General features: G+C 50.3%; 1 protein-coding gene and 1 non-coding gene across 4 annotated transcripts; both read left to right on the forward strand.

Annotated features, from left to right (window-relative positions):
- The first annotated feature begins 259 nt into the window (after positions 1–259).
- On the forward strand, positions 260–27730 carry FPGS (folylpolyglutamate synthase). 3 transcript variants are annotated; one of them, XM_043469641.1, is made up of 15 exons: positions 260–371; positions 16386–16514; positions 16606–16659; positions 16744–16808; positions 21407–21521; positions 21670–21750; positions 21881–21942; positions 22017–22119; positions 22434–22511; positions 22739–22886; positions 23001–23090; positions 24111–24261; positions 24693–24768; positions 26004–26070; positions 26886–27730. In XM_043469641.1, exons 1-15 carry the CDS (start codon positions 351–353, stop codon positions 27293–27295), a joined length of 1650 nt encoding a protein of 549 aa, XP_043325576.1. In that variant the 5' UTR covers positions 260–350; the 3' UTR covers positions 27296–27730. The 3 variants fall into 3 exon arrangements, with proteins under 3 accessions (XP_043325576.1, XP_043325575.1, XP_043325574.1); XM_043469640.1 differs by lacking the exon at positions 260–371 and adding an exon at positions 557–691; XM_043469639.1 differs by lacking the exon at positions 260–371 and adding an exon at positions 14569–14943.
- LOC122442728 lies at positions 5795–5901 on the forward strand. The gene has a single exon (XR_006269724.1). It is a non-coding gene; the product is annotated as a U6 spliceosomal RNA (small nuclear RNA).
- Positions 27731–27733: the final 3 nt, after the last annotated feature.

Raw genomic sequence — 27733 nt, forward strand, 5'->3', positions numbered from 1 at the left:
GATTTGGTGACTCAGCCCTCCCCCCAGCAGGCCTGGACGCCTTAGGTCAAGGGCAGCCCCGTGGCCTCTCCCTCCTCACCAGGGATCCCAGCTGGGCAGGGCCAGGGCAAACAGCCTTAACGGTAAGGGGAGGTGGGCTGTGATAAGAGAAGGCAGATAAAACCAGCCCCATTGGGCACGAAGCCCAGCCTCAAGGCCCGGAAGTCTCTGCATGCCCCCTCCCTAGTACTCCCTTCTGCCTGCTCACCTTTAACCTCCACCGGGTTGTTTTTTAACTCACAGAAGATTCTGACTTAGTCCTGTGCTCGGAAATCCAGCAGGGAGGCCGAGATCCCTGGGCTGATCCCAGGATGAAAGCAGAAGCCTATCAGGTGAGACCTTCTCCCAGCCCCCTGCCCACCCGCCCCAGGCACGCTCCCCCAAGGCCAGGGTGGGAGAAGGCCAGGTCTTGGGAATCCCTCCAGCTCCCCCTCCCCTCTGTGGCCCAGCCCAGGGCAGGCTTGGCAGAGGTACCCACACCCGTGAGTCACTCCATGCCCTATCCGGTCGGGGAGCGGGAAGCCCAGGGATGAGAGGTGCCAGGTCCCTGGCTACTTGCTGGCCAGTGGCTGAGAAGCTCTGGTGGGAAGCAGCCATGGAGGAGCCAGGCCTAACGGGGTGTCCTCTCTCTGCTAAAACTGCCTCCTTCCAGGTAGGAGAACACAGTGACCTTGGACAGGCAGCCTTCTTCTCTAAGGCTACCTTTTGTACAATGAGTGTAGATAGACCTCAGGGATCCAATTAGTGATGATCATAACCTCATAATTTGAAGTGGAGATCCAAGGAAAAAGCCTTGTCATCTTGGGGAGGTGAGCTGTTGGAGGAGCCCACCTTGTTCTGAAGGCCTGGGGTGGTCCAGGGCCCCCCAACCCCATGGGCCTCACAGCTCCCTTTTCACCAACTGGAGGCTCCACAGAAGCCTCCACCCGGTGTGGAGATGGGAAGCTCTGAAGGAGGACTGGACAGCAGGCGTGGGAGGTGGCCGAGGCGGCCTTGAGGATCTTCCTGTGTGCCAGGCCCCATTTACAGACTGGGTTTTGTCTGACCGACCTATGAGAAAGAGCGGCCAGCTCTATTTTAATAATGATAATGACAATGGCACTACTGATCAAAGTGCTTTCTGCCTGCTGGGCCCTGTGCCCGCTGTTGTCTGTGCTTGATGATCTGAGACCATTATTGTCTGCATTTTAAAGATCTGGAAGGTGCGGGCAGGAGCATGTAAGGACTTGGCCTGTGGAAGGTTTCTAACCTCATTCATGTGTGGAGACCTTGCTCTGTGCTCTGGGCCCAGCACCCCCCTTCCCACTCACCTCCAGACCTCTGAGGCTGGCAGGACTGCGACCCCCACTTTACAGATGAGGAAACAGGGCTTCAGGGGGCAAGGAGACCGCCAGCTCAGAAGCGACAGAATCATCCTTGGAGGGGACCAGCTAGAGCTGGGGGTGGGAACCCCAGGCTGGACTATGAGAGTCTGTAGACACTAGACAAGTTGCTTAGCCTCTTTGAGCCTCAGTTTCCTTCTCTGTAGAATGGGCACCACAAGACTGCCTCCCTCCCTCTTGGGATGGCTGTGCGAGGCCCTGTGAGGATCGCACGGCTGTTGTGGCTCAGCCAGTGTCCCCTGGGGCTGCACACCAGGCTGGCCGCTTCCCCCCGACCCCCGACAGAGAGGACATTCCGCCCAGTAACAGAGGAGCAGCCCCAGAAGCCAGGGGTTGGGAGTTATGGCTTCTTCAAGGTCAGCCAGACCCCCTGGCTCTAGAGGCCAGGATCCCAGAGAGGTGAGGTGACCTGATACACAGTGTGGTCCCCTCACCAGGGGCGGCCTCCTGGGCTGGGGAGTATTGGCATTTTGCAGGGCTTCTCATCTCCCTCTGAACTGAGAGCCAGCTCAAGGCCAGAGCCCAGTTAGTTGACCAGATGACCAGGCACCCCCAAGGGCACAGGGCAGCTTGGGCAGGGTCCAGGGATGTCTGGGGTGCACTGTGGTTGTTGTTCAGTCACTAAGTTGTGCCTGACTTTTTGTCAACCCCACGAACTGCAGGATGCCAGGCTTCCCTGTCCTTCACTATCTCCCAGAGTTTGCTCAAACTCATGTCCACTGGGAGGCCTGGTATTGCAGACCCCTGTGAATGACTACACCACTTCCCCTGTTAGGCCTTTGTTGTCTTCCCTGAGAAATGGGTCCCAGGTCAGACCTTCCCTCACTGGGTGGGTGTGAGGATCAAACAAGACAGATGTGTGTATAGTCCTTGCACAATGCTGATGTCTAGGAAGAACTTGTATTGTTATTTAAGAAAACCCATGTTACCAAAAAAACAAAAAAAATTAGCTAGGGTTTCCCTAGCTTGATCAGAGGGGCTAAATTTGGAATCAAAAGGAGCTGGAACTGAGCTGAATCCTTGAACCAACTTGTTAGTTGGTGACATTCCCAGGTGATTCCTTGCCTCTTGTCCTGTTTCCTCACCTGTAAAATGGGCTCAGTACAGCACCAGGCAAGGAGGAGGCTCTGTACATCTTATCTCCAGGGAGAAGGTGCCAAGGACCATCAGTTACAGAGTGTGATAACAAACTGAGAAAACATGTTCCACACTTTTTTTTTCCCTTCTGAAAATTGGCAATCTGCTCTCAGATTTGAGCAAAGAAAGGATCGGCCAGTTCAGAGAGCCCTCAGGCCCTTCCAGGAGGTGGCAGAACTGAAGCCAGCCTTCCAGTGGCACGTCTCGCCTCAAGGCTCCATACCACACACCTGGGGCCCTTCAAAAGGCCTTCTTGGCTATGAGTGGGGACCCCAGAAACTTCCCAGGAGCATCTGGGAGCCACACCTGCTTCCAGGTCAGTTCTGGCCCCTTGCTGGGCCTCAGTGTCCCCAGCTGCTGACCAGGAATGTTGATCACGAAGAGCTCTGAGGGATTTCCTTGGCAGTCCAGTGGTTAACACTTCGCCTTCCAATGCAGGGGTGAGGGTTTGATCCCTGGTAGGGGAACTAAGATCCCAGGTGCCCCTCAGCCAAAAAAACCCAAAATATAAAACAGAAGCAATATTGTAACAAATTCAATAAAGACTTTAAAAATGGCCACATCAAAAAATCTCAAAAAACAAAGAAACAGTAGAGCTCTGAGGTGCTGGTCACCTAACATGGAAGGAATCATTCATTCTTTTTCCCACTTAGGCATGTTACCAGGGGAAAAACTATAAAATACATACAAGCAAAATGAAGGTAACAGTCACCTGTAAATAAAATTTTTTTAAAAGGAAAAATATATATATATATATATATACTTATAAAAGAAGTCACTTCTAGCCTTACCTCTCAGAGCTGATCATAGTTACCTTTTTGGAGAAAAATGCCCAGGCTGGTTTCTAAATTGTAATTATTTGAACAATAGGATCCCAGTGTCCATACTGAGTCATCAAAAGGTTTGTTCCCTTAACAAGCTTCTTATATTAAAATTTACAATGCTCTGTTAGAAAACATTTATTTTGAAATGCTGATACAGTCACATGGTTTACAATCTAAAAGGTACAAAAGGGTAGATGGCAAGAATGTGACAAGGGGACATTTGATCAGAGATCTGAAATGATCATGAGTTTGTCACGTGAACTTTAGGGAGAAGAACATTCCGGACCGAGGGAATCCCAGTGCAAAGGCCCTGAGGCTCTGTCCTGCGCTCACTTTGTATGACCTTGGGCTGGCTGAGCAACCCCTCTGCCTCAGTTTCCCATCTTCATAAGGAGGATAATCACAGTACTCCTTAAGCTGCTGTGAGGATTAAATGAATACCATTCACGCTAAGTGCTCAGTAGGTGTGGACTTTCACAAACACAAAAATGGTGTGTTTGAGAATCAGAGGAGAACAGCAGGGCTGGGGGCAATGATAAGATCCAACATTTGGACTTCATCCTAAGTGCAGTGAGAATCCATGGGGAGATTTGAATCAGGAGAGAGGAGATCTGGTTTTTTCAAAAATGATGAAGAACAGGGATTTCCTTGGTGGTCCAGTGGTTAAGATCCCACACTTCCAATGCAGGGGGTGTGGGTTTGATCCTTGGTTGCGGAACTAAGATCCTCCATGTCACGTGACATGGCCAAAAAAAGACAAAAAAAAAAGGGAAACAATTGTGGTTGTAGGGGTCAAGAGGAACAACAGCAAGGAGGCAATAGGTTAGACCAGCAATAGTGGCCTGGGCCTGGAGGGATGGCAGTGAGGCCTAGCTTTATTTATTTATTTATTTTTATAATTGTATTTATTTATGGTTGTGCTGGGTCTTCGTTGCATTTCTCCAGTTGCAGTGAAAACAGGGGCTGCTCACTAGTTGCGGTGCATGGGCCTCTCTTGCGGCGGATTCTCCTGTTGCAGAGCACGGGCTCTAGGGCGTGGGGGCGTCAGTAGTTGTGACACGTGGGCTCAGTAGTTGCAGCTCCCAGGCTCTAGGGCACGGGTTCAGTAGTTGCTCCACAGCACGTGGGATCTTCCTGGCTTAGGGATCAAACCGTGCCTCCAGCATTGGCAGGCAGATTCTTTACCCCTAAGTCACCAGGGAAGCCTAGCTTTAGACTTGAGCCCCCCTGGGTGGAGCTGTTCTCCAAACTGAAAAGCCCTGGGGAGCAGCTGAGATGCCTTCAGACGCTGAGAGGTCACCAGGCGCTCATGTCAGTAGCCAGTGAAGAGGGACATTTGAAAGTCAAACATGGTCACAGACCCGGGACAGCAGGGACCACCTCGGGGAGAGAGGCATGAGCCTCTGGCCACCAACGGGAGGAGGTCGGAGGGGAGAACGGAGGGCCAGTAGGGCTCACCCAGCCAGGAAGGAGGAGGACGGGGAGGGGAGGTGTCCGGGAAGCCGAGAACAAAGGGTTTCAAGAAGAAGGACGTCATCAGGTCATCAACCGTGTCACCTGCCACCCGAGATGGAGGCTGATAAACAGCACGTGGGGTCCTGAGCACAGTTCCAGTTGTTGGTTCCCTCGGGGTCAACCTTAGAAGCAGTGGAACTGCAGGGTCAGAGGGAGGCCCATTTTTAAGGTCCACTGCCCTCCTCATACACTAAATCCATTCACACCTCTGTAGCCAGAGTTGGGGTGAGGATAAGAAGAGGCTATCCCCACTGAGGATATGGAATTCTGTTTAAGGCAAGTTTCTTCTCACCCAGCGACAGCAAAGAGTTTTCATGTAGGTCCCTGGACATAAGCTGACATTCAAAGGTGGGGGGAGTCCTTATGTATCAGAGGGTCTGAATCTGGATGTGGCCATCGGAAATGTACCCTCCCTTCTGAATGCTAATCTTCTGCATAAATCTGCCATAGAGCTTGAACCTCCTCTGGTCTTCACAGAACCCTGGGTGGGGGTGGGGAACGGGCAGCGGAACCCCTCTAGTCCTGGCTCTCTGGAATGCCTTTGAAGACTCTTGGCGTCATCAAGACCCACCCTCCCCTAGAAATTATGAGATGGGACAGAACTCATTTCAGCCTTGTCCTATTAAGGAGAAGACTGCAAGTCAAGACAGAATCAGAAATAGGAAGCAAATTGCCCAAGGTCACACGGTGCATCGACAGCAGAGATTAACCGGACCAGTGGTGGCGAGCTGGGGCAGGTTTTAGAGCCAGCAAATCTGGCTTTGTGTCTTAGCTCCACCACACACTATCTCACTCTGAATGAGTTGCTTACCCTCTGTGAGCCTCCATTTTGCCACCTGTCAAATGGGGATAATCTTTCATTCATATCATTCTTGTGAGGTTTAAAAAGAGATTGCAGTGCTCGCTTCGGCAGCACATATACTAAAATTGGAACGATACAGAGAAGATTAGCATGGCCCCTGCGCAAGGATGACATGCAAATTTGTGAAGTGTTCCATAAAAAAAATAAATAAATAAATAAATAAAAAGAGACTATAATGCCAATCCCAGGGATAAATGCTAAAGGAACCCACCCAAAAGAGCAAAGAGGAAAAGTTTAGGGGAAATGTGTTTCAGGCAGAGGTAAAAGTTGTGAACATGAGCTTGACCAAGACCAAGTCCCGAAGTCTGCCTGCTGTTACTGTCTCCTGTCCTGATGAGGCAGGAGAGAGCAGTAACTCAGGCAGATCTGAGTGTAGAAAGCCCAGCATGATGCCTTTGCTGACCTGCTGTGTGGCCCCAAGCTGTCTCTCTCCCTCTCTGGTCCCCAGCCTCCCGTCCCTACAGGCTTTAAACAGAGATCGCAAATCTTTGTTCTTTGCAAGTTTCATTCTTCACTCTTCTCTTGCTCCCTGGGCAGGGTGCTCCAAAAGCAGAGCCTTGTCATCTGTCCCCACAAGCCAGTGTCCCCAGCACGGAGCCCAGGTCTGGCAGAGACAATTTTTCACCAAATGAATGCATGAATGCATGGATGGATCCACCCTTTCCCTTTGGGAGAGTGGGAGGTTGAAGCAGGACCCCCTGTCCCCTCATTACCCTCCGTGCATGCCTGCAGACCTGCCTCCCATGGGTGGACACTGGCCTGCTTGCCAGTTTCCTTGAGTCCTTGTTTTCTTTGCTCTCCACACAATGGATTTGTTTCTATTGTTCTTTATGGAGAATGAGAACCCCTTCACCGTATCGCCAAAAGGCCAACAGTGGTTCTCCAGGTGCACTATGAAAGTGCTTTTGATTTTCTCCTTTATACTTTCGCTACTTTCTTGTACAAGTATCTGTGGCTTTTCAAATAAAAAGTAATTTCCCTGGTGGTCCAGCGGTTAAGACTCCATGCTCCCAGGGCAGGAGGCCCTGGTTTGATCCCTGGTCAGGGAACTAGATCCCACATGCCACAACTAAGACCTTGTTGGTTTTCAGTTGCGTCAGACTCTTTGTGATCACATGGACTGCAGCACGCCAGGCCTCCCTGTCCTTCACTGTCTCCTGGAGTTTGCTCAGATTCGCGTCCATTGAGTCAGTGATGCCAGCCAACCATCTCATCCTCTGTCATGCCCTTCTCCTCCTGCCCTCAATCTTTCCCAGCATTAGGGTCTTTTCCAATGAGTCAGCTCTTTCCATCAGGTGGCCAAAGTATTGAAGCTTCAGCTACGACCTGGTGCAGCTTCACCTAAGACCTGGTGTAGCCAAATAAATTTTTTTTTAAAAAAAAGCCATAATGCAAAGGAGATGAGGGGAATGCTAAAGAAATACAAATGACCTTTTTAAAAAAATTAATTATTTTTATTTTGGCTATGTTGGGTCTTCGCTGATAAGCAGGCTTTTCTCTGGCTGTGCAGAGCAGGGCCTACTCTCCAGTTGCGGTGCACAGGCTTCTCATTGCGGTGACTTCTTTTGTTGCGGAGCACAGGCTCTAGGCTTGGGCACTTCAGGAGTTGTGGCTCCCGGGCTCTAGAGCACAGGCTCAATAGTTGTGGTCCATGGGCTTAGTTGCTTTGCAGCATTTGAGATCTTCCTGGACCAGGGATTGAACCCATGTCTCCTGCATTGGCAGGCAGATTCTCTACCACTGAGCCACTAGGGAAGCCCATGATTTTTAAAGATAAAAAATGCTCACCCTCCTTCATAATAAAATAAATGCAAAAGATAGCTACCCTGAGAATACATGTTTCCCCCTATGGGATTGGCAAGATCAGAGTTGACTAAGGGTGTGTGTTGGTGAGGAAATAGCTGGCTCATGCCCCTCAGGGCCACAGGGGTGGAAACTGGCCCTGTCCCTATGGAGGACAACGTGGCAATCTGTATGAAAGTGTCAAATGCACATCACCTTTGATCCAGCCGTTGCACTTCCTGGAATTTATCCATCAGATGTGCTCACACATGGAAGGAATAATGTTACCCACCGTAGCATTGCTTGTGATGGCCAAATATTGAAAACCTAAACATCCATCAGTAAGAGACTGGCCAAATACATGAGAGTACTTCCACACCAAGGAGTACTATGCAGCTTTGAAAAGGCAAATTAGCCAATACGGCCTCTCTTATGTGGCAACATGGTCCAGAATAAGGTCTAGGATATAAAGTTATATGGAGAAAGTTCAATGCAGACTCGTGTGTATAGTCTGCTGCTATCTTTGAGTGTAAAGAAGTGTGTGTGTTAGTTGCTCAAGTCATGCCCGACTCTTGGTGACCCCATGGACTGTAGCCCACTAGGCTTCTCTGCCCATGGAATTCTCCAGGTAAGAATACTTGAGTATAAACAAGAAATCAATATATATTTGTATTTCCTTGTAATTGCATAAAATGTCTCTAGAAAAATCACAAGAAGCATAACTTTGCTTTTGGATGGGGGAATTGGGTTGCTAGGACCTGGGGTGGGAGGGAAGCTTTTCCCAGTGTACCTTTTCATATCTCTCACTATTTAAATGATATGATGTATTATCCATCCAAAAAAAAAAAAAAGTGAGAATTTAAAAACAAAATAAAAAGTAAGGAACAGTTTGAATATGACAAAGAAGATAAATCTATCGCATTCCTTCCCCTCTTAAATTTCCAGGTGTCATTGGCTATAAAAATTGTCCTTGGAAGGAATTCCCTGATGGTCCAGTGGTTAGGAGATGGTGCTTTGATTGCTGGGATCTGCCAAAAAAAAGTGGTCCTTATAGACCATGGAGGAAAGGCCACTGGGTGACTTTGCCACGGCTTCCTGTTTTTGTTGTTCAGTCGCTAAGTCACGTCTGACTCCTTGTGATCCCATGGACTGTAGCATGCCAGGCTCCTCTGTCCTCCATTATCTTCCGGAGTTTGCTCAAATTCAGGTCCATTGAGTCGGTGATGCTATCTAATCATCTCATCCTCTGCCGTCCCCATCACCTCCTGCCCTCAGTCTTTCCCAGAAGCAAGATCTTTTCCAATGAGTCAACTCTTCGCAAAGTGACCAAAGTACTAAAGTTTTAGCAGTTTACTGACATACAAGCCGGGAAAGAAGCTCAATTTCACTGCAGACAGAGAAATACACAGTAAGAATGACAGGGTACTCTACACCCAGCCATCTGGGGGACATTCTGGAATAGGGGTGCTCTCTCTGCACACATAACTGATGGGCTGCAATGTTTCCAGTGTTGGGGGGAAGGAATGCAAATACCCTTGGACCCAACTGTTCCTCATCCCATGCAATCTCACCCTCAGAAATTTAAGCCCCTGATGTAGATGCTATCCACTGTGGCAGAGCACTGCAGGCAAGTAGGGAACGCATTATGGTATAGCCACTGTTTCTAAGCTAGCAGTGCCCTCACCTCCAGTGGGGAGGGGGCAGGAGGAAGGTATAGAGGCTAGGAATAAGGACTCTGGGGCCAGAGCTCAAATTTTGACGTTGTGACTTGGGCATGTGCCTTTATTTCTCTGGGCCTCGGTTTCCTCACTTGTGAAACAGCATATAATACTGGTACCTATTTCACAGGGTTTTAATGATTAAATGAGTAACTATGTAGAATGGATTCTAAAACAGTGCCTGGACCAGAAAGGTTCTACTTAACTGTTTGCTAAGTAATGGTCTTAAAGGGATCCCTCCTTATTTTTTAGGATTTTTTTTTTTTGAGGGGGTTGGTTTTATTCTCTTTTTTGACCCTGGAGCATGCAGGAGCTTAGTTCCCTGACCGGGGATTGAACCCATACCCCCTGCAATGAAAGCACGGCTTAACCACTAGACCAGCAGGGAAGTCTATGGATCCCTATAGGCTTATTGTTGAGTATGAATGTTAAGATGCAGAAAGTATTGTCATTTGCATCAGCAAGGTTCTATAGGGAGTTCTCTGGTAGTCTAGTGGTTAGGATTCGGGGCTTTCACTGTGGCCTGGATTCAATCCCTGGTGGGGGGACCGAGATCCCGCAAGCTGGGCTACATGGCCCAGAAAAACCAAAAATAAAGAAGCCCAAGGCCCTAGTTGTGTCTGTGATTTCATGAGAAGACACACACTGTGGGACACACACTTGGTCGTCAATGTTCTTGTTGTTCAGTTGCTAAGTCATGTCCAACTCTTTGCAACTCCATGGATGGTAGCATGCCAGGCACCTCTGTCCTCCACTGTCTCCCAGAGTTTATTCAGATTCACGTCCACTGAGTCAGTGATGCTATCTAACTACCTCATTCTCTGCTGCCCCCTGCTCTTCTTGCCTTCTGTCTTTCCCAGCATGAGGTTTTTTCCAGTGACTCGGCTCTTCACATCAAGTGGCCAGATTGTTGGAGCTTTAGGTTCAGCATCAGTCCTTCCTATGGATATTCAGGATTGATTTATTTTAGGATTGACTGGTTTGATCTCCTTGGCTGTCAATAAGAATTACCAAAGGTGGGGGGAGAGAGAGGGTTAAGCAAAATTAAAAAAAACCATTTAATGCCATTTTATGATAAATTTTATGCAGTTATTAAATTATAATATCTAAAGAAAGTTTCAATTATTTTTTAAAAAGAAGAAAACTAAGCAAGACAACGACCTGTCCATCTCCCGTGGGGCAGGGGTGGGGGCACCCAGCAGTGATATGAACAGCAGAAGTCCAGCCAATGACAGAATCTTCCCAACACATGTGTTTATTTCAAAATCAAACAATCTCTGGTAAATATTTAGACCCAGTGTCTGCAGGAAAGAGGGAGAGACTGCTGATACTGAAATCCCATCAGTTGTTAAAAGTGAAAGTGAAAGTGAAGTCGCTCAGTCCTGTCTGACTCTTTGCAACCCCGTGGACGGTAGCCCACCAGGCTTCTCCGTCCATGGGATTCTCCAGGCAAGAATACTGGAGTGGGTTGCCAGTTCCTTCTCCAGGGGATCTTCCTGGACCCAGGGATCGAACCCAGGTCTCCCGCATTGCAGGCAGACGCTTTAACCTCTGAACCACCAGGGAAGCCCAAAATTGTTAAGGGACTGCCTTTTATCTGAGAAAACTTCTCTAGAAGCTTCTTGCAGCAACTCCCCACCCCCACCCAAACACATACACCTTTTTAGGTCTCAACTGTAGAAAGGAAATCTCCATACTACTTTTTTTCTATGCTAGCAGTTGGGACCAAGAAGGTCATATACAGGAAGGTCATATACCAATGAACGGGGCCCAGGTTCAATCTGTGGTCATGGATCTAATGGGGGGCCAAAAAATAAAGTAAAAAAAGATTAAGAAAAGTAAAACAAAAATATTTTTAAATAAAGAGCAAAAGTGTTAATTAAAAAAATTAAGTCATAGACAGAAAAAGTTCTGAAAACTCCAGGACAAGCCTGGATCCTCCACCCACAGGTGGGACAGATTACTGTCCTCTCTGAGGGCAGCTCTCTCTAAACAGCACATCTTCTGAGATGCAAATCTGATCTTGTCATCCTTTCTTAGAAGCATTTTATTGTAATCCAAATCTAAATGCAATTCAGTTTCTTCTAAGGCCACAAGATCCTGCTGGATCTGGCATCCTGTCACCCTGGGGCTCACTAACTGCATTCAATCTCCACAGCTCATGAGGTCAGGATGTTGCCTTTTCCAGGAAGCCTTCCCAGGCTGCCCAGGAATGGTTAGGGGACCCAGTAGCTCTAGGTGCCTGGTTTTTGGTCTGTTACACCGCAGTCGAGCTGTCAGATTCATGACAGCAGAGGCCGAATCCCTGCAGTTTGTAGTCCCTGGGTTGGGTCGGGATGTTTTGGGAGCTATGATTCAGTGACCTCCCTGAGGTGTCCACCAGTTTTATCATTGTATCCTGGCTCGCTGATTCCTAAAATGTCAATGTTCACTCCTGCCATCTCCTGTTTGACCACTTCCAGTTTGCCTTGATTCATGGACCTAACATTCCAAGCAACAGTTAGAGCTGGACATGGAACAACAGACTGGTTCCAAATTGGGAAAGGAGTACATCAAGGCTGTATGTTGTCACCCTGCTTACTTAACTTATATGCAGAGTACACCATGAGAAATGCTGGGCTGGATGAAGCACAAGTTGGAATCAAGATTGCTGTGATATCAATATCAATAATCTCAGATATGCAGATGACACCACCCTTATGGCAGAAAGCAAACAATAACTAAAGAGCCTCTTGATGAAAGTGAAAGAGGAGAGTGAAAAAGTTGGCTTAAAGCTCAACATTCAGAAAACTAAGATCATGGCATCCGGTCCCATCACTTCATGGCAAACAGATGGGGGAACAGTGGAAACAGTGGCTGACTTTATTTTTCTGGGCTCCAAAATCACTACAGATGGCGATTGCAGCCATGAAATTAAAAGATGCTTACTCCTTGGAAGGAAAGTTATGACCAACCTAGACAGCATATTAAAAAGCAGAGACATTACTTCGTCAACAAAGGTCCGTTTAGTCAAGGCTATGGTTTTTTCCAGTGGTCATGTATGGATGTGAAAGTTGGACTATAAAGAAAGCTGAGCACCAAAGAATTGATGCTTTTGAACTGTAGTGTTGGAGAATACTCTTGAGAGTCCCTTGGACTGCAAGGAGATCCAACCAGTCCATCCTAAAGGAGATCAGTCCTGGGTGTTCATTGGAAGGACTGATGTTGAAGCTGAAACTCCAATCCTTTGGCCACCTGATGTGATGAGCTGACTCATTTGAGAAGACCCTGATGCTGGGAAGGAGTGGGTGCAGGAGGAGAAGGGGATGACAGAAGATGAGATGGTTGGATGGCATCACCGACTCAATGGACATGGGTTTGGGTGGACTCTGGGAGTTGGTGATGGACAGGGAGGCATGGCGTGCTGCAGTTCATGGGGTCGCAAAGAGTCGGACATGACTGAACGATTGAACTGAACTAAACATTCCAGGTTCCTATACAATATTGCTCTTTACAGCATAGGACTTTGCTTCTATCACCAAGCACATCCACAACTGGGTGTTGTTTTTGCTTTGGCTTCATCTCTTCATTCTTTCTGGAGTTATTTCTCTACTGATCTCAAGTGGCAAATTAGGCACCTACAGACCTGGGAAGTTCATCTTTCATTGTCCTATCTTTTCGCCTTTTCATACTGTTCATGGGGTTCTCAAGGCAAGAACACTGAATTGGTTTGCCATACCCTTCTCCAGTGGACCACATTTTGTCAGAACTCTCCACCATGACTCATCCATCTTGGGTGGCCCTAAACGGCATGGCTCATAGTTTCATTGAGTTAGACAGGGCTGTGGGCCATGTGATCAGGTTGGTCAGATTGGTTATGCAGATGACACCACCCTTATGGCAGAAAGTGAAGAATAAAGAGCCTCTTGATGAAAGTGAAAGAGGAGAGTGGAACATTTGGTTTAAAGCTCAACATTCAGAAAACTAAAATCATGGCATCTGGTCCCATCACTTCATGGCAAATAGATGGGGAAACAGTGGAAACAGTTCAGTTCAGTTCAGTTCAGTTGCTCAGTCGTATCTGACTCTTTGTGACCCCATTAGAACTAACACCTGAAAAAGATGTCCTTTTCATTATAGGGGACTGGAATGCAAAAGTAGGAAGTCAAGAAACACCTGGAGTAACAGGCAAATTTGACCTTGGAGGACAGAATGAAGCAGGGCAAAGGCTAATAGAGTTTTGCCAAGAGAACACACTGGTCACAGCAAACACCCTCTTCCAACAACACAAGAGAAGACTCTACACATGGACATCACCAGATGGCCAACACCGAAATCAGATCAATTATATTCTTTGCAGCCAAAGATGGAGAAGCTCCATATAGTCAGCAAAAAGAAGACTGGGAGCTGACTGTGGCTCAGATCATGAACTCCTTATTGCCAAATTCAGACTTAAATTGAAGAAAGTGGGGAAAACCACTAGACCATTCAGGTATGACCTAAATCAAATCCCTTATGATTATACAGTGGAAGTGAGAAATAGATTTAAGGGACTAGATCTAATAGACAGAGTGCCTGATGAACTATGGACAGAGGTTTATGACATTGTACAGGAAACAGTGGCTGACTTTATTCTTGTGGGCTCCAAAATCACTGCAGATGGTGACTGCAGCCATGAAATTAAAAGACGCTTACTCCTTGGAAGGAAAGTTATGACCAACCTAGATAGCATATTAAAAAGCAGAGACATTCCTTTGCCAACAAAGGTCCATCTAGTCAAGGCTATGGTTTTTCCAGTAGTCATATATGGATGTGAGAGTTGGGCTATAAAGAAAGCTGAGCGCCGAAGAATTGATGCTTTTGAACTGTGGTGTTGGAGAAGACTCTTGAGAGTCCCTTGGACTGCAAGGAGATCCAACCAGTCCATCCTAAAGGAAATCAGTCCTGAATATTCATTGGAAGGACTGATGTTGAAGCTGAAACTTCAATCCTTTGGCCACCTGATATGTGAAGAGCTGACTCATTGGAAAAGACCCCGATGCTGGGAAAGATTAAGGTCAGGAGGAGAAGGGGATGACAGAGGATGAGATGGTTGGATGGCATCACCGACTCAATGGACATGAATTTCAGTAAACTCCGGGAGTTGGTGAGGGACCAGGGGGACCTGGCACGCTGCAGTCCATGGGGTCGCAAGACTGAGCGACTGAACTGAACTGAACTGGTCCCGGCTCTCAGCTGGTTCTGGCCTGGAGCAGGGCTGCTGACTGGGACTGGCTATTTGGGGTGGGTGAGGGGAGTGAGGCCAGATCCTGGAGAAGACGACGAAAAGAGTGCGTATTTTCCTAAGGCAGAGGACTCCCGCGGGACCGTGCCCCTCACAAACATGAACGAACTCTCCGGCCCGCGCTGGGGCCAGCCCCTCATAACGATGGCGTCGCGCAGGCTCTTATTGGTCGCAGTGGGCTCGATGGGCAGCGCTGATTGGCGAGGAGAGGAGGCGTGTCGGGGGCGGGCCCAGGAGCTTAGTTTTTTTTTTTTCGGTCCGGGCCTAGAGTGCAGCTGCCTGCCTCTCTGCTATGTCTCGGGCACGCTGCCACGCTCTCTTCCTGGCAGCGGTTTCTCCGCGTGGTGCAACAACCGGGGTCGCAGCGCAGCGAGGGTTGAGCGCGTGGCCTGTGCTGCAGGAGCCAGGCATGGAGTATCAGGTATCTTTGCCCGCCGGCGGGAGGTCGCGCAATGACTCGTGAGCCAGCCTGAGGTCACTTAGCATCTGGTCTGCGCCAAGCTGAGAGGGTGGCCAGAAGCCTGGGACTCGCAGGGGTCGAGGGGCGGGGCGGGCGGGGACCTTCTGGAGTCTGGAGGTGGGGACAGGCACCAGGAAGTTGGGCCCGGCTCTACCGGATTTGGGAATTCTGAGGTTGAAGTGAACCGCGGTTGGAAGAGACGAAGGGGATGCCCGGTGGTAGGACCAACGGCTCAGCTGAGATTCTGGAGTTATTACAGTGTCTCCGGACTCCGAAGCAGCAGTTGGGGGTGGGGGAGAGTAGAGGGATTAGGGAGTTCAGACTTGGGAGTTCAGACTTGAGAGATCCAGGAGTCTTGATGTGGGTTGGAGTCTCCAGGATTCAGGAAGAAGGAGATCCAAGTGCTTAGAATTGGGGAGCAGGCAGAACTCAGGAGCAGGGGTGGTGGTGAAAGAACATGGAAAACAAAAACTTCCTCCTGGTTCTGTGCCAAAGGCCAATTGCCAGAGACCAGCACAGGATGCTGGCCAGGCAAGCGGCACCAGTTTGACAAGTAGGGCCTGCAACCAGCCATTGAGGCCCTGAAGGATTATAAATATCACTCCCACTTCCACCACCCAGTGTGAACTGTCCTGAGGCTATACCTACCTGCCTTCTTGTCTGGGCGACCCTGGCACACCCTTCCTCCCTCTGAGACTCCTCTCTCTCAACTGGTTGCTTCAGGCCACTCTTCTCTGGGTCGGAATGTGGAATCCCAATCCTCAGGGTTAGGCATGGAAGCCTCCTGGAATTCCTAGTTCTAATTCCTTCAGTTCTAAGATCCTAGCCTTCTGTGGTTCTGGCCCTACTTTAGGAGGGCCAGATATAGTGATATAGTGTGAACTATGGAAGGAATTGGGCTTTCCCAGTGGCTCAGTGGTCAAGGATCTACCTGCCAGTGCAGGAGACGCAGGGGACATGGGTTCAATCCCTGGCTCAGGAAGATCCCCTGAAGAAGGAAATGACAACCCACTTCAGTATTCTTGCCTGGGAAATCCCTTGGACAGAGGAACCTGGTGGGCTACACTCCATGGGGTTGCAAACAGCTGGACATGACTGAGCATGACTGGGCATATACGCACACACCCACACATGCATGGAGGGAATTAGGGCAAAGACCTGAGAGTGAAGCCTAGTCCTGTTAGTCAGTTTACCTGTTTTGCCTGGCACTCCCTAGGTGAAGCTGAACTGCCCCAGGCTCCCATTTCTGCCAGAGCTAGGAAAATGCCACTTCTTTCTCAGTGGTGCCTAACCTCTGGGCTGGGGCACCAGGGGCTGGCATGCCTAGCCCCTGGCATGCTGTGTGCCCCTGTCCCCATGGGCCCCTAATGCGCCTTAACTTGCTACCTGGGGCTCACTGCCAGGATGCTGTGCGCACACTCAACACACTGCAGACCAATGCTAACTACTTGGAGATGGTGAAGCGTGAGCGGGGTGACCCCCAGACACAGCTGGAAGCCATGAAGCTGTACTTGGCACGGAGTGGGCTGCAGGTAAGGTGGGGAGGGCCTGTAACCACCTCCACCCCCCACTTCTGTCTGTGCCTCCTGTGGCTGAGGCAGGGACCTTGTCTGTCTGTCCTAGGTGGAGGACTTGGACCAACTGAACATCATCCACATCACTGGGACCAAGGGGAAGGTGAATCACAGGACCCAGGGGTAGGGCATCTGCGGGCTGGGGTGGGGGTTTGGGACCTGCCCAGACAAGACCTTTTATTTGCAGGGCTCCACGTGTGCCTTCACTGAACGTATCCTCCGAAGCTACGGCCTGAAGACGGGGTTCTTTAGGTACTGAGGTACAGAGGGATGTGGTGTCTCCTAGCTGTCTGGGGGTCTCTGGATCCAATCTGCACCTCAGGGTCAGGGTCCCCCACAGGAACTCAGCTGCATGTCTCTCTGCCCAGTGTTTATTCATTCAACATACATTCAGTTAGCATTTAGTGTATTAACCCAAGTTTATGGCAATCTCTAATTTTTATAATGCAAAGAACTTGAGGAGGGGAGCAGCAACTTGAATGGATAAACAAAATACACAGCTGGAAAAGTCAGATATCTTTTTAGTTCTTTTTTGGCCACATCATGCGGTATGAGGGATCTTAGTTCCCTAACCAGGGATCAAATCCGTGCCCCCTGCAGTGGAAGCACGGAGACTTAACCACTGGACTGCCAGGGGCGTCCCTCAGATGTCTTTTTTTTCAGTTCAGTTCAGTTCAGTCGCTCAGTTGTGTCTGACTCTTTGTGACCCCATGAACTGCAGCACACCAGGCCTCCCTGTCCATCACCAACTCCCAGAGCCTACCCAAACTCATGTCCATTGAGTCGGTGATGCCATCCAACCATCTCATCCTCTGTCATCCCCTTCTCCTGTCCTCAATCTTTCCCAGCATCGGGGTCTTTTCCAGTGAGTCAGCTCTTCACATATCAGGTGGCCAAAGGATTGGAGTTTCAGCTTCAACATCAGTCCTTCCAATGAATATTCAGGACTGATTTCCTTTAGGATGGACTGGTTGGATCTCCTTGCAGCCAAGGGACTCTCAAGAGTCTTCTCCAACACCACAGTTCAAAAGCATCAATTCTTCGGCGCTCAGCTTTCTTTATAGTCCATCTTTCACATCCATACATGACTGCTGGAAAAACCATAGCCTTGACTAGATGGACCTTTGTTGGCAAAGGAATGTCTCTGCTTTTTAATATGCTGTCTAGGTTGGTCATAACTTTCCTTCCAAGGAGTAAGCATCTTTTAATTTCATGGCTGCAATTGCCATCTGCAGTGATTTTGGAGTCCAGAAAAATAAAGTCAGCCACTGTTTCCCTATCTGTTTGCCATGAAGTGATGGGACCAGATGCCATGATCTTAGTTTCCTGAATGTTGAGTTTTAGGCCAACTTTTTCACTCTCCTCTTTCACTTTCATCAAGAGGTTCTTTAGTTCTTTTTCACTTTCTGCCATAAGGGTGGTGTCATCCGCATATCTGAGGTTATTGATATTTCTTCCAGCAATCTTGATTCCAGCTTGTGCTTCCTCCAGCCCAGCATTTCTCATGATGTACTCTACATATAAGCAGGGTGACAATATACAGCCTTGACGTACTCCTTTTCCTATTTGGAGCCAGTCTGTTGTTCCATGTCCAGTTCTAACTGTTGCTTCCTGACCTGCATACAGGATTCTCAAGAGGCAGATCAGGTGGTCTGGTATTCCCATCTCTTTCAGAATTTTCCACAGTTTATTGTGATCCACACAGTCAAAGGCTTTGGCATAGTCAGTAAAGCAGAAATAGATGTTTTTCTGGAACTCTCTTACTTTTTCGATGATCCAGCGGATGTTGGCAATTTGATCTCTGGTTCCCCTGCCTTTTCTAAAACCAGCTTGAACATCTGGAAGTTCATGGTTCATATATTGCTGAAGCCTGGCTTGGAGAATTTTGAGCATTACTTTACTAGCATGTGAAATGAGTACAATTGTGCAGTAGTGTGAGCATTCTTTGATGTTTCCTTTCTTGGGGATTGGAATGAAAACTGACCTTTTCCAGTCCTGTGGCCACTGCTGAGTTTTCCAAATTTGCTGATATATTGAGTGCAGCATTTTCACAGTATCATCTTTTAGGATTTGAAATAGCTCAACTGGAATTCCATCACCTCCACTAGCTTTGTTCGTAGTGATGCTTCCTAAGGCCCACTTGACTTCATATTCCAGGATGTTTGACTCTAGGTGAGTGATCACACCATCATGATTATCTGGGTTGTGAAGATCTTTTTTGTACAGTTCTTCTGTGTATTCTTGCCACCTTAATATCTTCTGCTTCTGTCAGGCCCATACCATTTCTGTCCTTATTGTGCCCATCTTTGCATGAAATATTCCCTTGGTATCTCTAATTTTCTTGAAGAGATCTCTAGTCTTTCCCATTCTGTTGTTTTCATCTATTTCTTTGCACTGATCACTGAGGAAGGCTTTCTTATCTCTCCTTGCTATTCTTTGGAACTCTGCATTCAAGTGGGTATATCTTTCCTTTTCTCCTTTGCTTTTCGCTTCTCTTCTTTTCACAGTTATTTGTAAGTCCTCCTCAGACGGCCATTTTGCCTTTTTGCATTTCTTTTTCTTGGGGATGGTCTTGATCCCTGTCTCCTGTACAATGTCATGAACCTCCGCCCATAGTTCATCAGGCACTCTGTCTATCAGATCTAATACCTTAAATCTATTTCTCACTTCCACTGTATAATTATAAGGGATTTGATTTAGGTCATACCTGATGGTCTAGTGGTTTTCCCCACTTTCTTCAATTTAAATCTGAATTTGGCAATAAGGAATTCATGATCTGAGCCACAGTCAGCTCCCAGTCTTGTTTTTGATGACTGTATAGAGCTTCTCCATCTTTGGCTGCAAAGAATATAATTGATCTGATTTCGGTGTTGGCCATCTGATGATGTCCATGTGTAGAGTCTTCTCTTGTGTTGTTGGAAGAGGGTGTTTGCTATGACCAGTGTGTTCTCTTGGCAAAACTCTATTAGCCTTTGCCCTGCTTCATTCTGTCCTCCAAGGTCAAATTTGCCTGTTACTCCAGGTGTTTCTTGACTTCCTACTTTTGCATTCCAGTCCCCTATAATGAAAAGGACATCTTTTTTGGGTGTTAGTTCTGAAAGGTCTTGTAGGTATTCATAGAACCGTTCAGCTTCAGCTTCTTCAGTGTTACTGGTTGGGACTTAGACTTGGATTACTGTGATACTGAATGGTTTGCCTTGGAAACAAACAGAGATCATTCTGTCATTTTTGAGATTGCATCCAAGCACTGCATTTCAGACTCTCTTGTTGACTATGATGGCTACTCCATTTCTTCTGAGGGTTTCCTTTTTTTTTTTTTTTTTAAGATTTATTTATTATTTATTGGCTGTGGTGGGTCTTCATCACTGCTGTGTGGGCTTTCTCTAGTTGTGGCAAGCAGGGGCTATGCTTCGTTGTAGAGTGGGGTCTTCTCATTGCAGTTGCTTTCCTTGTGGAGTACAGGCTTCAGAGCACACGGGCTTCAGTAGTTTCCACAGTCAGGCTCAGTAGTTATGTTGCATGGGCTTGGTTGCTCTGCAGCATGTGGGATCTTCCCAGACCAGGGATCAAACCAGTGTCCCTTGCATTGCAAGGCAGATTCTTAACCACTGGACCATTAAGAAAGCCCCCTCAGATATCTTTTTTTATTAACTTAAATTCCTTACACAGTTTTTAAATCACATAGAAATATTTATCAGTTAGGGTATCTTTGCCATAAGGAGCAGAAAGCCTGGCTAGAAAGGCTTAGACAGTAAGCATAGGGTATGATGCCCCTGTCGAGGTCTCCCTAGTAGGCAGCAGAAGGGAACCCTATCACTGTGCCAGCCTCATCCACTGCTTTGCCCGCTCGGCAGCGCCCCGTCTTGGCCACATTCAAGCATCTAAAATCACACCACAGGATTGCAGTGAGCCGGTACGGATAGATAGGGGTCCCTCTTCCCTGAAGCTATATGTGCCTTTCTTAAGCCCATCGCTGGCAAAGCAGTGGAATTAACATGCCAGTTAATCGCTCAGGTTTCAGTCCCTAAGCTCAGGGCATTCAAGATGTGTGCCTCCTTTTATTTTACCAGTTTTATCAAGTGACTTCTGTAAACAACTGAAACCAGCTGACTGAGGTCCTTTCAGATCAGTGTGTTTTCCCTCCACAGTTCTTTGTTCAAAATAGAGAAATGGAGAGGATTCATAATATGAGAGGATCTTTGAGGATTCAAATAAAAGCCCCAAATCTCTCATCTAAAATAATTTGAGGGGTTAAAAACCCAGCCTTCAACTTGGGCTCATGTGGCATCATGGGCCAGTCTGGGGCTGCAACTTGAACACAGCTGATGAGGCCTTGTCCTCAAGGGCAGGAAGACAGACAGACATTATGGGGGCAGATGTTGGCAGAGTAGCTGATAGGTATGGGCTGGGGTTGGGGGTGCGGATGGGGGCGTGCTATAGGAGCCCAGAGAGCATGCCTGACCAGCCTGGTGGGAGGATCCTTTCTCTCTGCTGGAGGAGTGGTCTTACTTGAGATCTGTGTAGTGGGCAGGTACACAGGTAGACCTGGAGATAGAAAGTATGTGGGCAGGGGGAAGGAAGCAGGGCTGGAGGAGCTAAACAATAGTCCAGAGGGGCTGGGGCACAGGGACCTAAGAAGGGCTGCAGGAGAGGTGAGGCGCAGAGGCCAGGGGAACCAGCGCCGCTGGGGCCTAGGAGGCCGAGATGAGGAGCAAGAAGGGTTTTCAGCAGGACAGTGATACAGCCTGATTTGTTTTTCCAAAAGATGGATCTGACTATGGGGCGGGTGTAGGGGGCAGCCTGGGGGTCTTGGGAAGGGAGTTTCCTGATGACCCTGGGTCTTTCGGCAGCTCTCCCCACCTGGTGCAGGTGCGTGAGCGGATCCGCATCAATGGGCAGCCCATAAGCTCCGAACTCTTCACCAAGCACTTCTGGCGCCTCTACCACCGGCTGGAGGAGACCAAGGTGCCTATGCCAGAGGGCTGGTGGGTGGGCAGGGTAGGGGACCCCAAGTGGGTGAGTAGACCCAGAGGGTGCTGCGCATCCCAGGACACCATCTCCCCCAGCACAGAGGCTGCAATGGCCCCGAGCTCTGACGTAATCCTGTCCATAGGACGACAGCAGCTGTGTCTCCATGCCCGGCTACTTCCGCTTCCTCACGCTCATGGCCTTCCACGTCTTCCTCCAAGAGAAGGTGTGTGTGGCCACCTCCCCAAAAACCCTGTGCTCCAGACGTTGGGAAGGGGAATCTCGGCAGGCTAAGGACTCGCGTGCAGCGTCTGGGAGCCCCTGTGCCTCCTGCCATGCCCTCTGATCTTCTGCAGGTGGACCTGGCAGTGGTGGAAGTAGGCATCGGTGGGGCTTACGACTGCACCAACATCATCAGGTGAGGACGATGGCTTGGGGAGAGGGATGGTGGCCAGGAGCCCAGGGTCATCCTGGCCCTTTCGTTTCCCGCAGGAAGCCTGTGGTGTGTGGGATCACCTCTCTTGGCATCGACCACACTGGCCTTCTCGGGGACACGATGGAGAAGATCGCATGGCAGAAAGGGGGCATTTTTAAGGTGACCTGGGGAGGGGAGGTACATGGATGGCCTGACCCTGGCCCTCAAGATTCAGGGAAGGGGAGGGGTGCTTATTTGTATCTTGACTCAGAATTAGGTCTTGGAATCAGTGGGGTCTGGGTTCTCAAGGGAGCTCTGTGTGGGACTGGAATAAGTTGAGCCCCATCTCTGGCCTCAGTCTCCCCATCGAGGGGTTCCCAAAGGTCCAATGGGGGAAGGCTGAATGGGCTGCCCAGAACGAGGGATGTGGGGGCCAGAGACGGGCAGTGGAGCACCCTGGGTAGCCCCTGGCTCACTCACCGTGTCCTCCACAGAGTGGCGTCCCTGCCTTCACCGTGCCCCAGCCTGACGAGCCGCTGGCAGTGCTAAGGGACAGGGCTCAGCAGATCTCAGTGAGTCTGAAGGAACTGCCGTGGGGGCGGAGGAGGACTGACTGGGGAGGCACTTTATCCTCTGGGATTTGCCTCGGTTTGCTCATCTGTGCTCGTCCAGCTGGGGTGCATCTCGGTTCTAGGAACAGGGTTTGGTGGGTTCTGGTTGGTGGGTTCTGGTAGATGGAAGGGCTGATGGCATCAGGGAGGGCCATCCCCTGAGCAGCTGCTGCCCGTCTCCCCTGCAGTGTCCCCTCTACCTGTGCCCACCACTACAAGCCCTGGAGGAAGGGGGGCCACCGCTGACCCTGGGCCTGGAGGGAGAGCACCAGCGGTCCAATGCTGCCCTGGCCTTGCAGCTGGCCCGCTGCTGGCTGCAGCAGAAAGGTTACCAGGGTAAGTGGGCAGGTCAGTGGATGGGCAGGGGACAGGTGGACCCGCCTCTGAGGGCCCTTAGAGGTGAGGACCGAGTCCACTGAAGCCCTCCCTCTCCTTTCCCTCCCCTGCCAGATGCCGGGGAGCTGAAGGCATCCAGGCCCAGCCTCCCAGGGCAGCTGCCCCTGGCACCTGTGTTCCAGCCCACACCCCACATGCAGCAGGGTGAGTTGGACCTTCCTGCCCAGCCAGGCCCCCTTCAGGTGTTTTCTTCTGGTCTCCTATTAGAGAGGTGGGACCAATGGTGCCTTAAGAGAAAGGACTCTGCTGAAGGCAGTAAGTTTCCCGCACTTTGAGTCCATGAAGTCTCTCTGAACCCGTTTTCCCATCTGCCAAGTGAGATGATGATAGGATCCACTGAGAGGTGCCGTCACTAAAGGACTGAGTCCGGAGCCTGCCAGATATGGGATAAAGTGCCCAACCAGCCTGTGGCAGCTGCCAGCCCTGTCATGCTTGTCATCATCAGGAGACCATGAGGGTCTTGAGGACCGTGATACTCTTCAGACTTCTTGCTTCCCCCCAAACTTTCAGCACATAGTAGGTCCTCGTGGCTGTTAAACCCCTTCAGCGGATGGTTCCAGGGTGCCCACTGTGTGCCAGGCCCTGTGTCAGGGGCGTGAGACAGTCCTGGAACCAGGTGGGTTACATCCCAGCCCCAGGACTCAGGGCTTCCCTGGGGGTCAGCAGTGCAGAATTTGCCTGCAATGCAGGAGACGTGGCACACACGGGTTTAATTCCTGGGTCGGGAAGATCCCCTTGGAGAATGAAACGGCAACCCACTCCAGTATTTTTGCCTGGGAAATCCCATGGACAGAGGAGCCTGGCGGGCTACAAGTCCCGGGGTCGCAAAGCGTCTGACGTGACTGAAGGGACTGAGCACATAAGCCCAGGACTCACTCGCTCTGTGACCAACTCTCTCTGAGTCAGGGTTCTCTGCCTGCATCTTAGGACTAACATATGACAGCAGCCCCCCTCTCAGAGCCACCTGGAAGATTCCACCAGATAAGGCAGCCAAAGAGCTGATCCCAGCGACTAGGGCCCAGCCAGAGGCTTCTGGGCTGATCAGAGTGGCTAGCAAGGAGGGCTCTGCGTGCGGGCAGGCAGTTAGTTGAGGACCACAGTGGGAGGATACGGGAGGGCTGCCTCGGGGCTGCGCCTGGAGGACTGCCTTGCTCCCCAACCCAGGGCTTTGGCACACGGAGTGGCCAGGTCGGACGCAGTTGCTGCGGCGCGGGCCCCTTACCTGGTACCTGGACGGCGCTCACACCACCAGCAGCATGCAGGCCTGCGTGCGCTGGTTCCGCCAGGCGCTGCACCGATGCCAGAGGCCGGACAGGTGAGCGGCGGGCAGAGGCGGGGCTGGGGCGGGGGCGGGACCTCGGGGAAGGATGGGGCGGGGCTTGGTCGGCGGAGAGGGGTGGGACCTTGAGGAGGGGTGGAGCGTAGGAGGGATTGAGGCTGGGTCAGTGGGGAGGGGTGGGACCTCGGGGAAGGATGGGGCGTGGCCTTGAGGAGGGGTGGGGCGGGGCTTGGTCAGCAGAGCGGGCGGGACCTTGAGGGAGGGAGTGTGGGCGGGGGCGAGACTGGGCCAGTGGGGAGGGGCTGGACCTCGGGGAAGGATGGGGTGGGACTCGGGGACAGGGTCGGACGGGGACAGCAGGGGAGGAGAGGAAGTTTCTGGAGGAAGGATGGGGCAGGGCCCGCAGAGAAGGGGTGGGAGGCCCCGCCGCTCTGACCTCCCTCACCTCTAACTCCTCCCTCTCCCAGCGGGTCCGAGGTGCGCGTCTTGCTCTTCAACTCCACTGGGGACCGGGATTCCGCGGCCCTGCTGAAGCTGCTGCAGGTGAGGGACTGGCTGGGGTATGGGCAGCAGGCAGGCTAGCTCGAGTGCTGGCTTTGACCCCCAGCAGCGGTGCCTTCATCCCTGAACTTGTTTCCTCAGCTGGAGAATGGCCCTGATTGCTCATTCCCCTCCTGAATTGTATTACCAAAGCATTGGGCGCAGGGAAGTCAAGTCACAGGTCACTGCCCGCATTCTCCTCCGTGGTCACACTCAAGACCAGGGTTATAGGCGGGACCAGGTAAGTGGTGTGAGGTGCAGGCTCTGGATTCACTTGCCAGGTTCCCTTCAGCCACTGGCATGTGACCCTGGATAAGAGATGGCATTTCCCTGAGCCTCAGTTTGCCTCACCGTAAAACAGGGATGTTACTATGATACCTACCTGCTTCTAAACTTTGGTTTATCCAAGAAGACACATAGAACATAGATGGCCCATAAGTATATGAGAGTGTACTCAACATGCCAGATCATCAGTACAGTGCAAATCAAAACCACAAGGAGATATTATCTCACACATGTTAGAATGGCGGTCATCAAAAAGACAAGAGAAAGTAAGCATTGGAGGGGATGTGGACAAAAGGGAACACCTATGAACTGTTAGTGGGATATCATTTCACAGCAGCTATGGATAATAATAGGATAATAATAGAAAGGTTTCTCAAAAAAGTTCAAAACTGGTATGTTATATGATCTGGCAATTCCACTTCTGGGGATTTATCCCAAGAAAAAAGCACTAACTTGAAAAGATTAAAAAAATAATAAAGTTTGGTTTAAGGGGTCACTGGACTATTAAGCATAGAGGGAGGGGCCCCACTGTGCTCTGGGAAATTGAGTCTGCCCTGGCTGTCAAGGCTGAAAGGGTTCCTAGGGATCGTTTCCCATTTCATAGACAGGATGCTATATCTGTCCTTCATATCCACAACCTCGCTCCTTTGTGCTCAGTAGATGGGTCACCTTAAGCCAATGTGTATGCCCCCTCCAGTCTGTCTCCCTGTCTGTGTTGGGCTGTGCTGCCCAGGCCACAGGCCATATGGGGTACGCTGAGGCAGATGGGGAGGCAGGGGCATGGAAGTGCTGTGGGTGGGTTTATGCAGCAGTGCTCCAGTTCAGCTGGGGCGGGGGGGTGCATCTCTAGAGATGGGGACATGGATGTGGACTCTGGGGGTGCTCTGTGGAAGTCAGGGTGGGGGAACCTCCTCTCAGGCCCTGACACTGAGCTTCTCCCTTTGGCCTTCTAGCCCTGCCAGTTTGACTATGCCATTTTCTGCCCTAACCTGGCAGAGATGGCATCAACAGACAATGCAGGTGAGTTGACAGGCATAGTCCCTGGGGTGGGCAGGGGGCAGTGGGCCCTGAGGTGGATTGCTGTGTTGGTGACAGTGGGGGCTTTTAAACTGGAGGTCTTGGGTAAGAACTAGATTTGTTTTATCGTATAAAGCAATACCCTTTGGTACGTTTTGAATGTTGTGTGTGACTGCAATACTAAGAAGGAATTGTTGGGGAAACTAGTTTTCAAAATGCAGGTTACAACCCAGTGATGGTTCTTGAAATCAGCTTAGTGGGTCTCAACCAGCATTTTAAATAGAATAGAGAGTGTCAGTGTGTCTTGCAGAAAATTAAGGGTAGGTACGGTCTGATGACATTCTCTTCCAGACGTATACGTGTACACATGTGAGTCCTGGGCTGCTGCTATAAAATGTATTCTTTTTCACTATGGGTTATATAAAAAGTTTTTTTTTTTTTTTTTAAATCTAAAAAATACAGATCTCCAGGCCCCACATCAGTTGGCATGGGGATAGTCTGGGAATTTGCATTTGGAGAAATACTTAATGCCCACCTAGCGATGGACCTTGTGCATTTCACAGATGAAGGCAATGAGTTAGGGCAGAAAGAGGTGCTCCATGGGCAGAAGCCCCGACATTGAAGCTAAACTGCCTGGGCCTGTTTCTCAACAACTCTGTGACAAAGGGCAGTCACCGAACTTTCCGAGCCTCCGTTTCCTCAGTGCTAAGGATGGTCGGTGCTTGGATAGAGCCTGGCATTGAGCATGGGCTCACGGCATGCTTCCCCTCCCCCACCCTGGGCTGCCTCACTGATGTGTCCGTCCCTGTGCCCTGCAGACCAACAGAACTTCACAGTGACACTGGACCAGGTGCTGCTCCGCTGCCTCACCCACCAACAGCACTGGAGTCGCCTGCATGAGGAGCAGGCCAGCCCGGACCCCTGGAGCACCCCCAGCCGGGAGCAGGGTGGGCCTGCATCTCTGCTGCTGGCGCCTCACCCACCCCACACCCACAGTGCCAGCTCCCTCATCTTCAGCTGCATCTCCCACGCCTTGCAGTGGATCACCCAAGGCCGGGACCCTGTCTTTCAGCCGCCCCGTCCCCCACGGGGCCTCCTCACCCACCCTGTGGCAGACAGCGGGGCCGTGGTACTCCAAGAGGCTGCCGCCGTCCACGTGCTGGTCACAGGCAGCCTACACCTGGTGGGCGGTGTCCTGAAGCTGCTGGAGCCCTCCCTGTCCCAGTAGCCCAGGCAGTGGGGTGGAGCGGAGGGGCGTCTGCCCTGCATCTCCCATGAACTCCTAAACTATTTGCCTTTTGTGCCTTCCTGATTCTGTCTAGAGTGACCCAGGGTCTTGGGCTCTAAGCAGTGAAATAGAGAGCTGGAGGCTGGATGCTGAGCTCTGTCTCTGAGCCTCTCCAGCTGTTGGACCACACCTGACCGTCCAGTCCCTCTCTACTCCCACGTTGCCTGCTTCCTGTCTCAGGCCCAGCTTACTGTGTAAGCTGTCTGACCAAGCCTGGGGCCCTGTCGGCTGTTGGCTGCTGGTTGACAGATTTCCTCCTCCCAGTGGCCTTCTGGGAAAGGAGAGGGTCCCTGCCTGGGGCCCCCAGGGCGCAGAGGGTGGCTGAAATGATTTAAAGCTTTGAACTTTAAAAAAAAAAAAAAAGATTGGCTGGGACTT

Source organism: Cervus canadensis, chromosome 5 (assembly GCF_019320065.1).
Source record: "Cervus canadensis isolate Bull #8, Minnesota chromosome 5, ASM1932006v1, whole genome shotgun sequence".
Classification (NCBI taxonomy): Eukaryota; Metazoa; Chordata; class Mammalia; order Artiodactyla; family Cervidae; genus Cervus; species Cervus canadensis.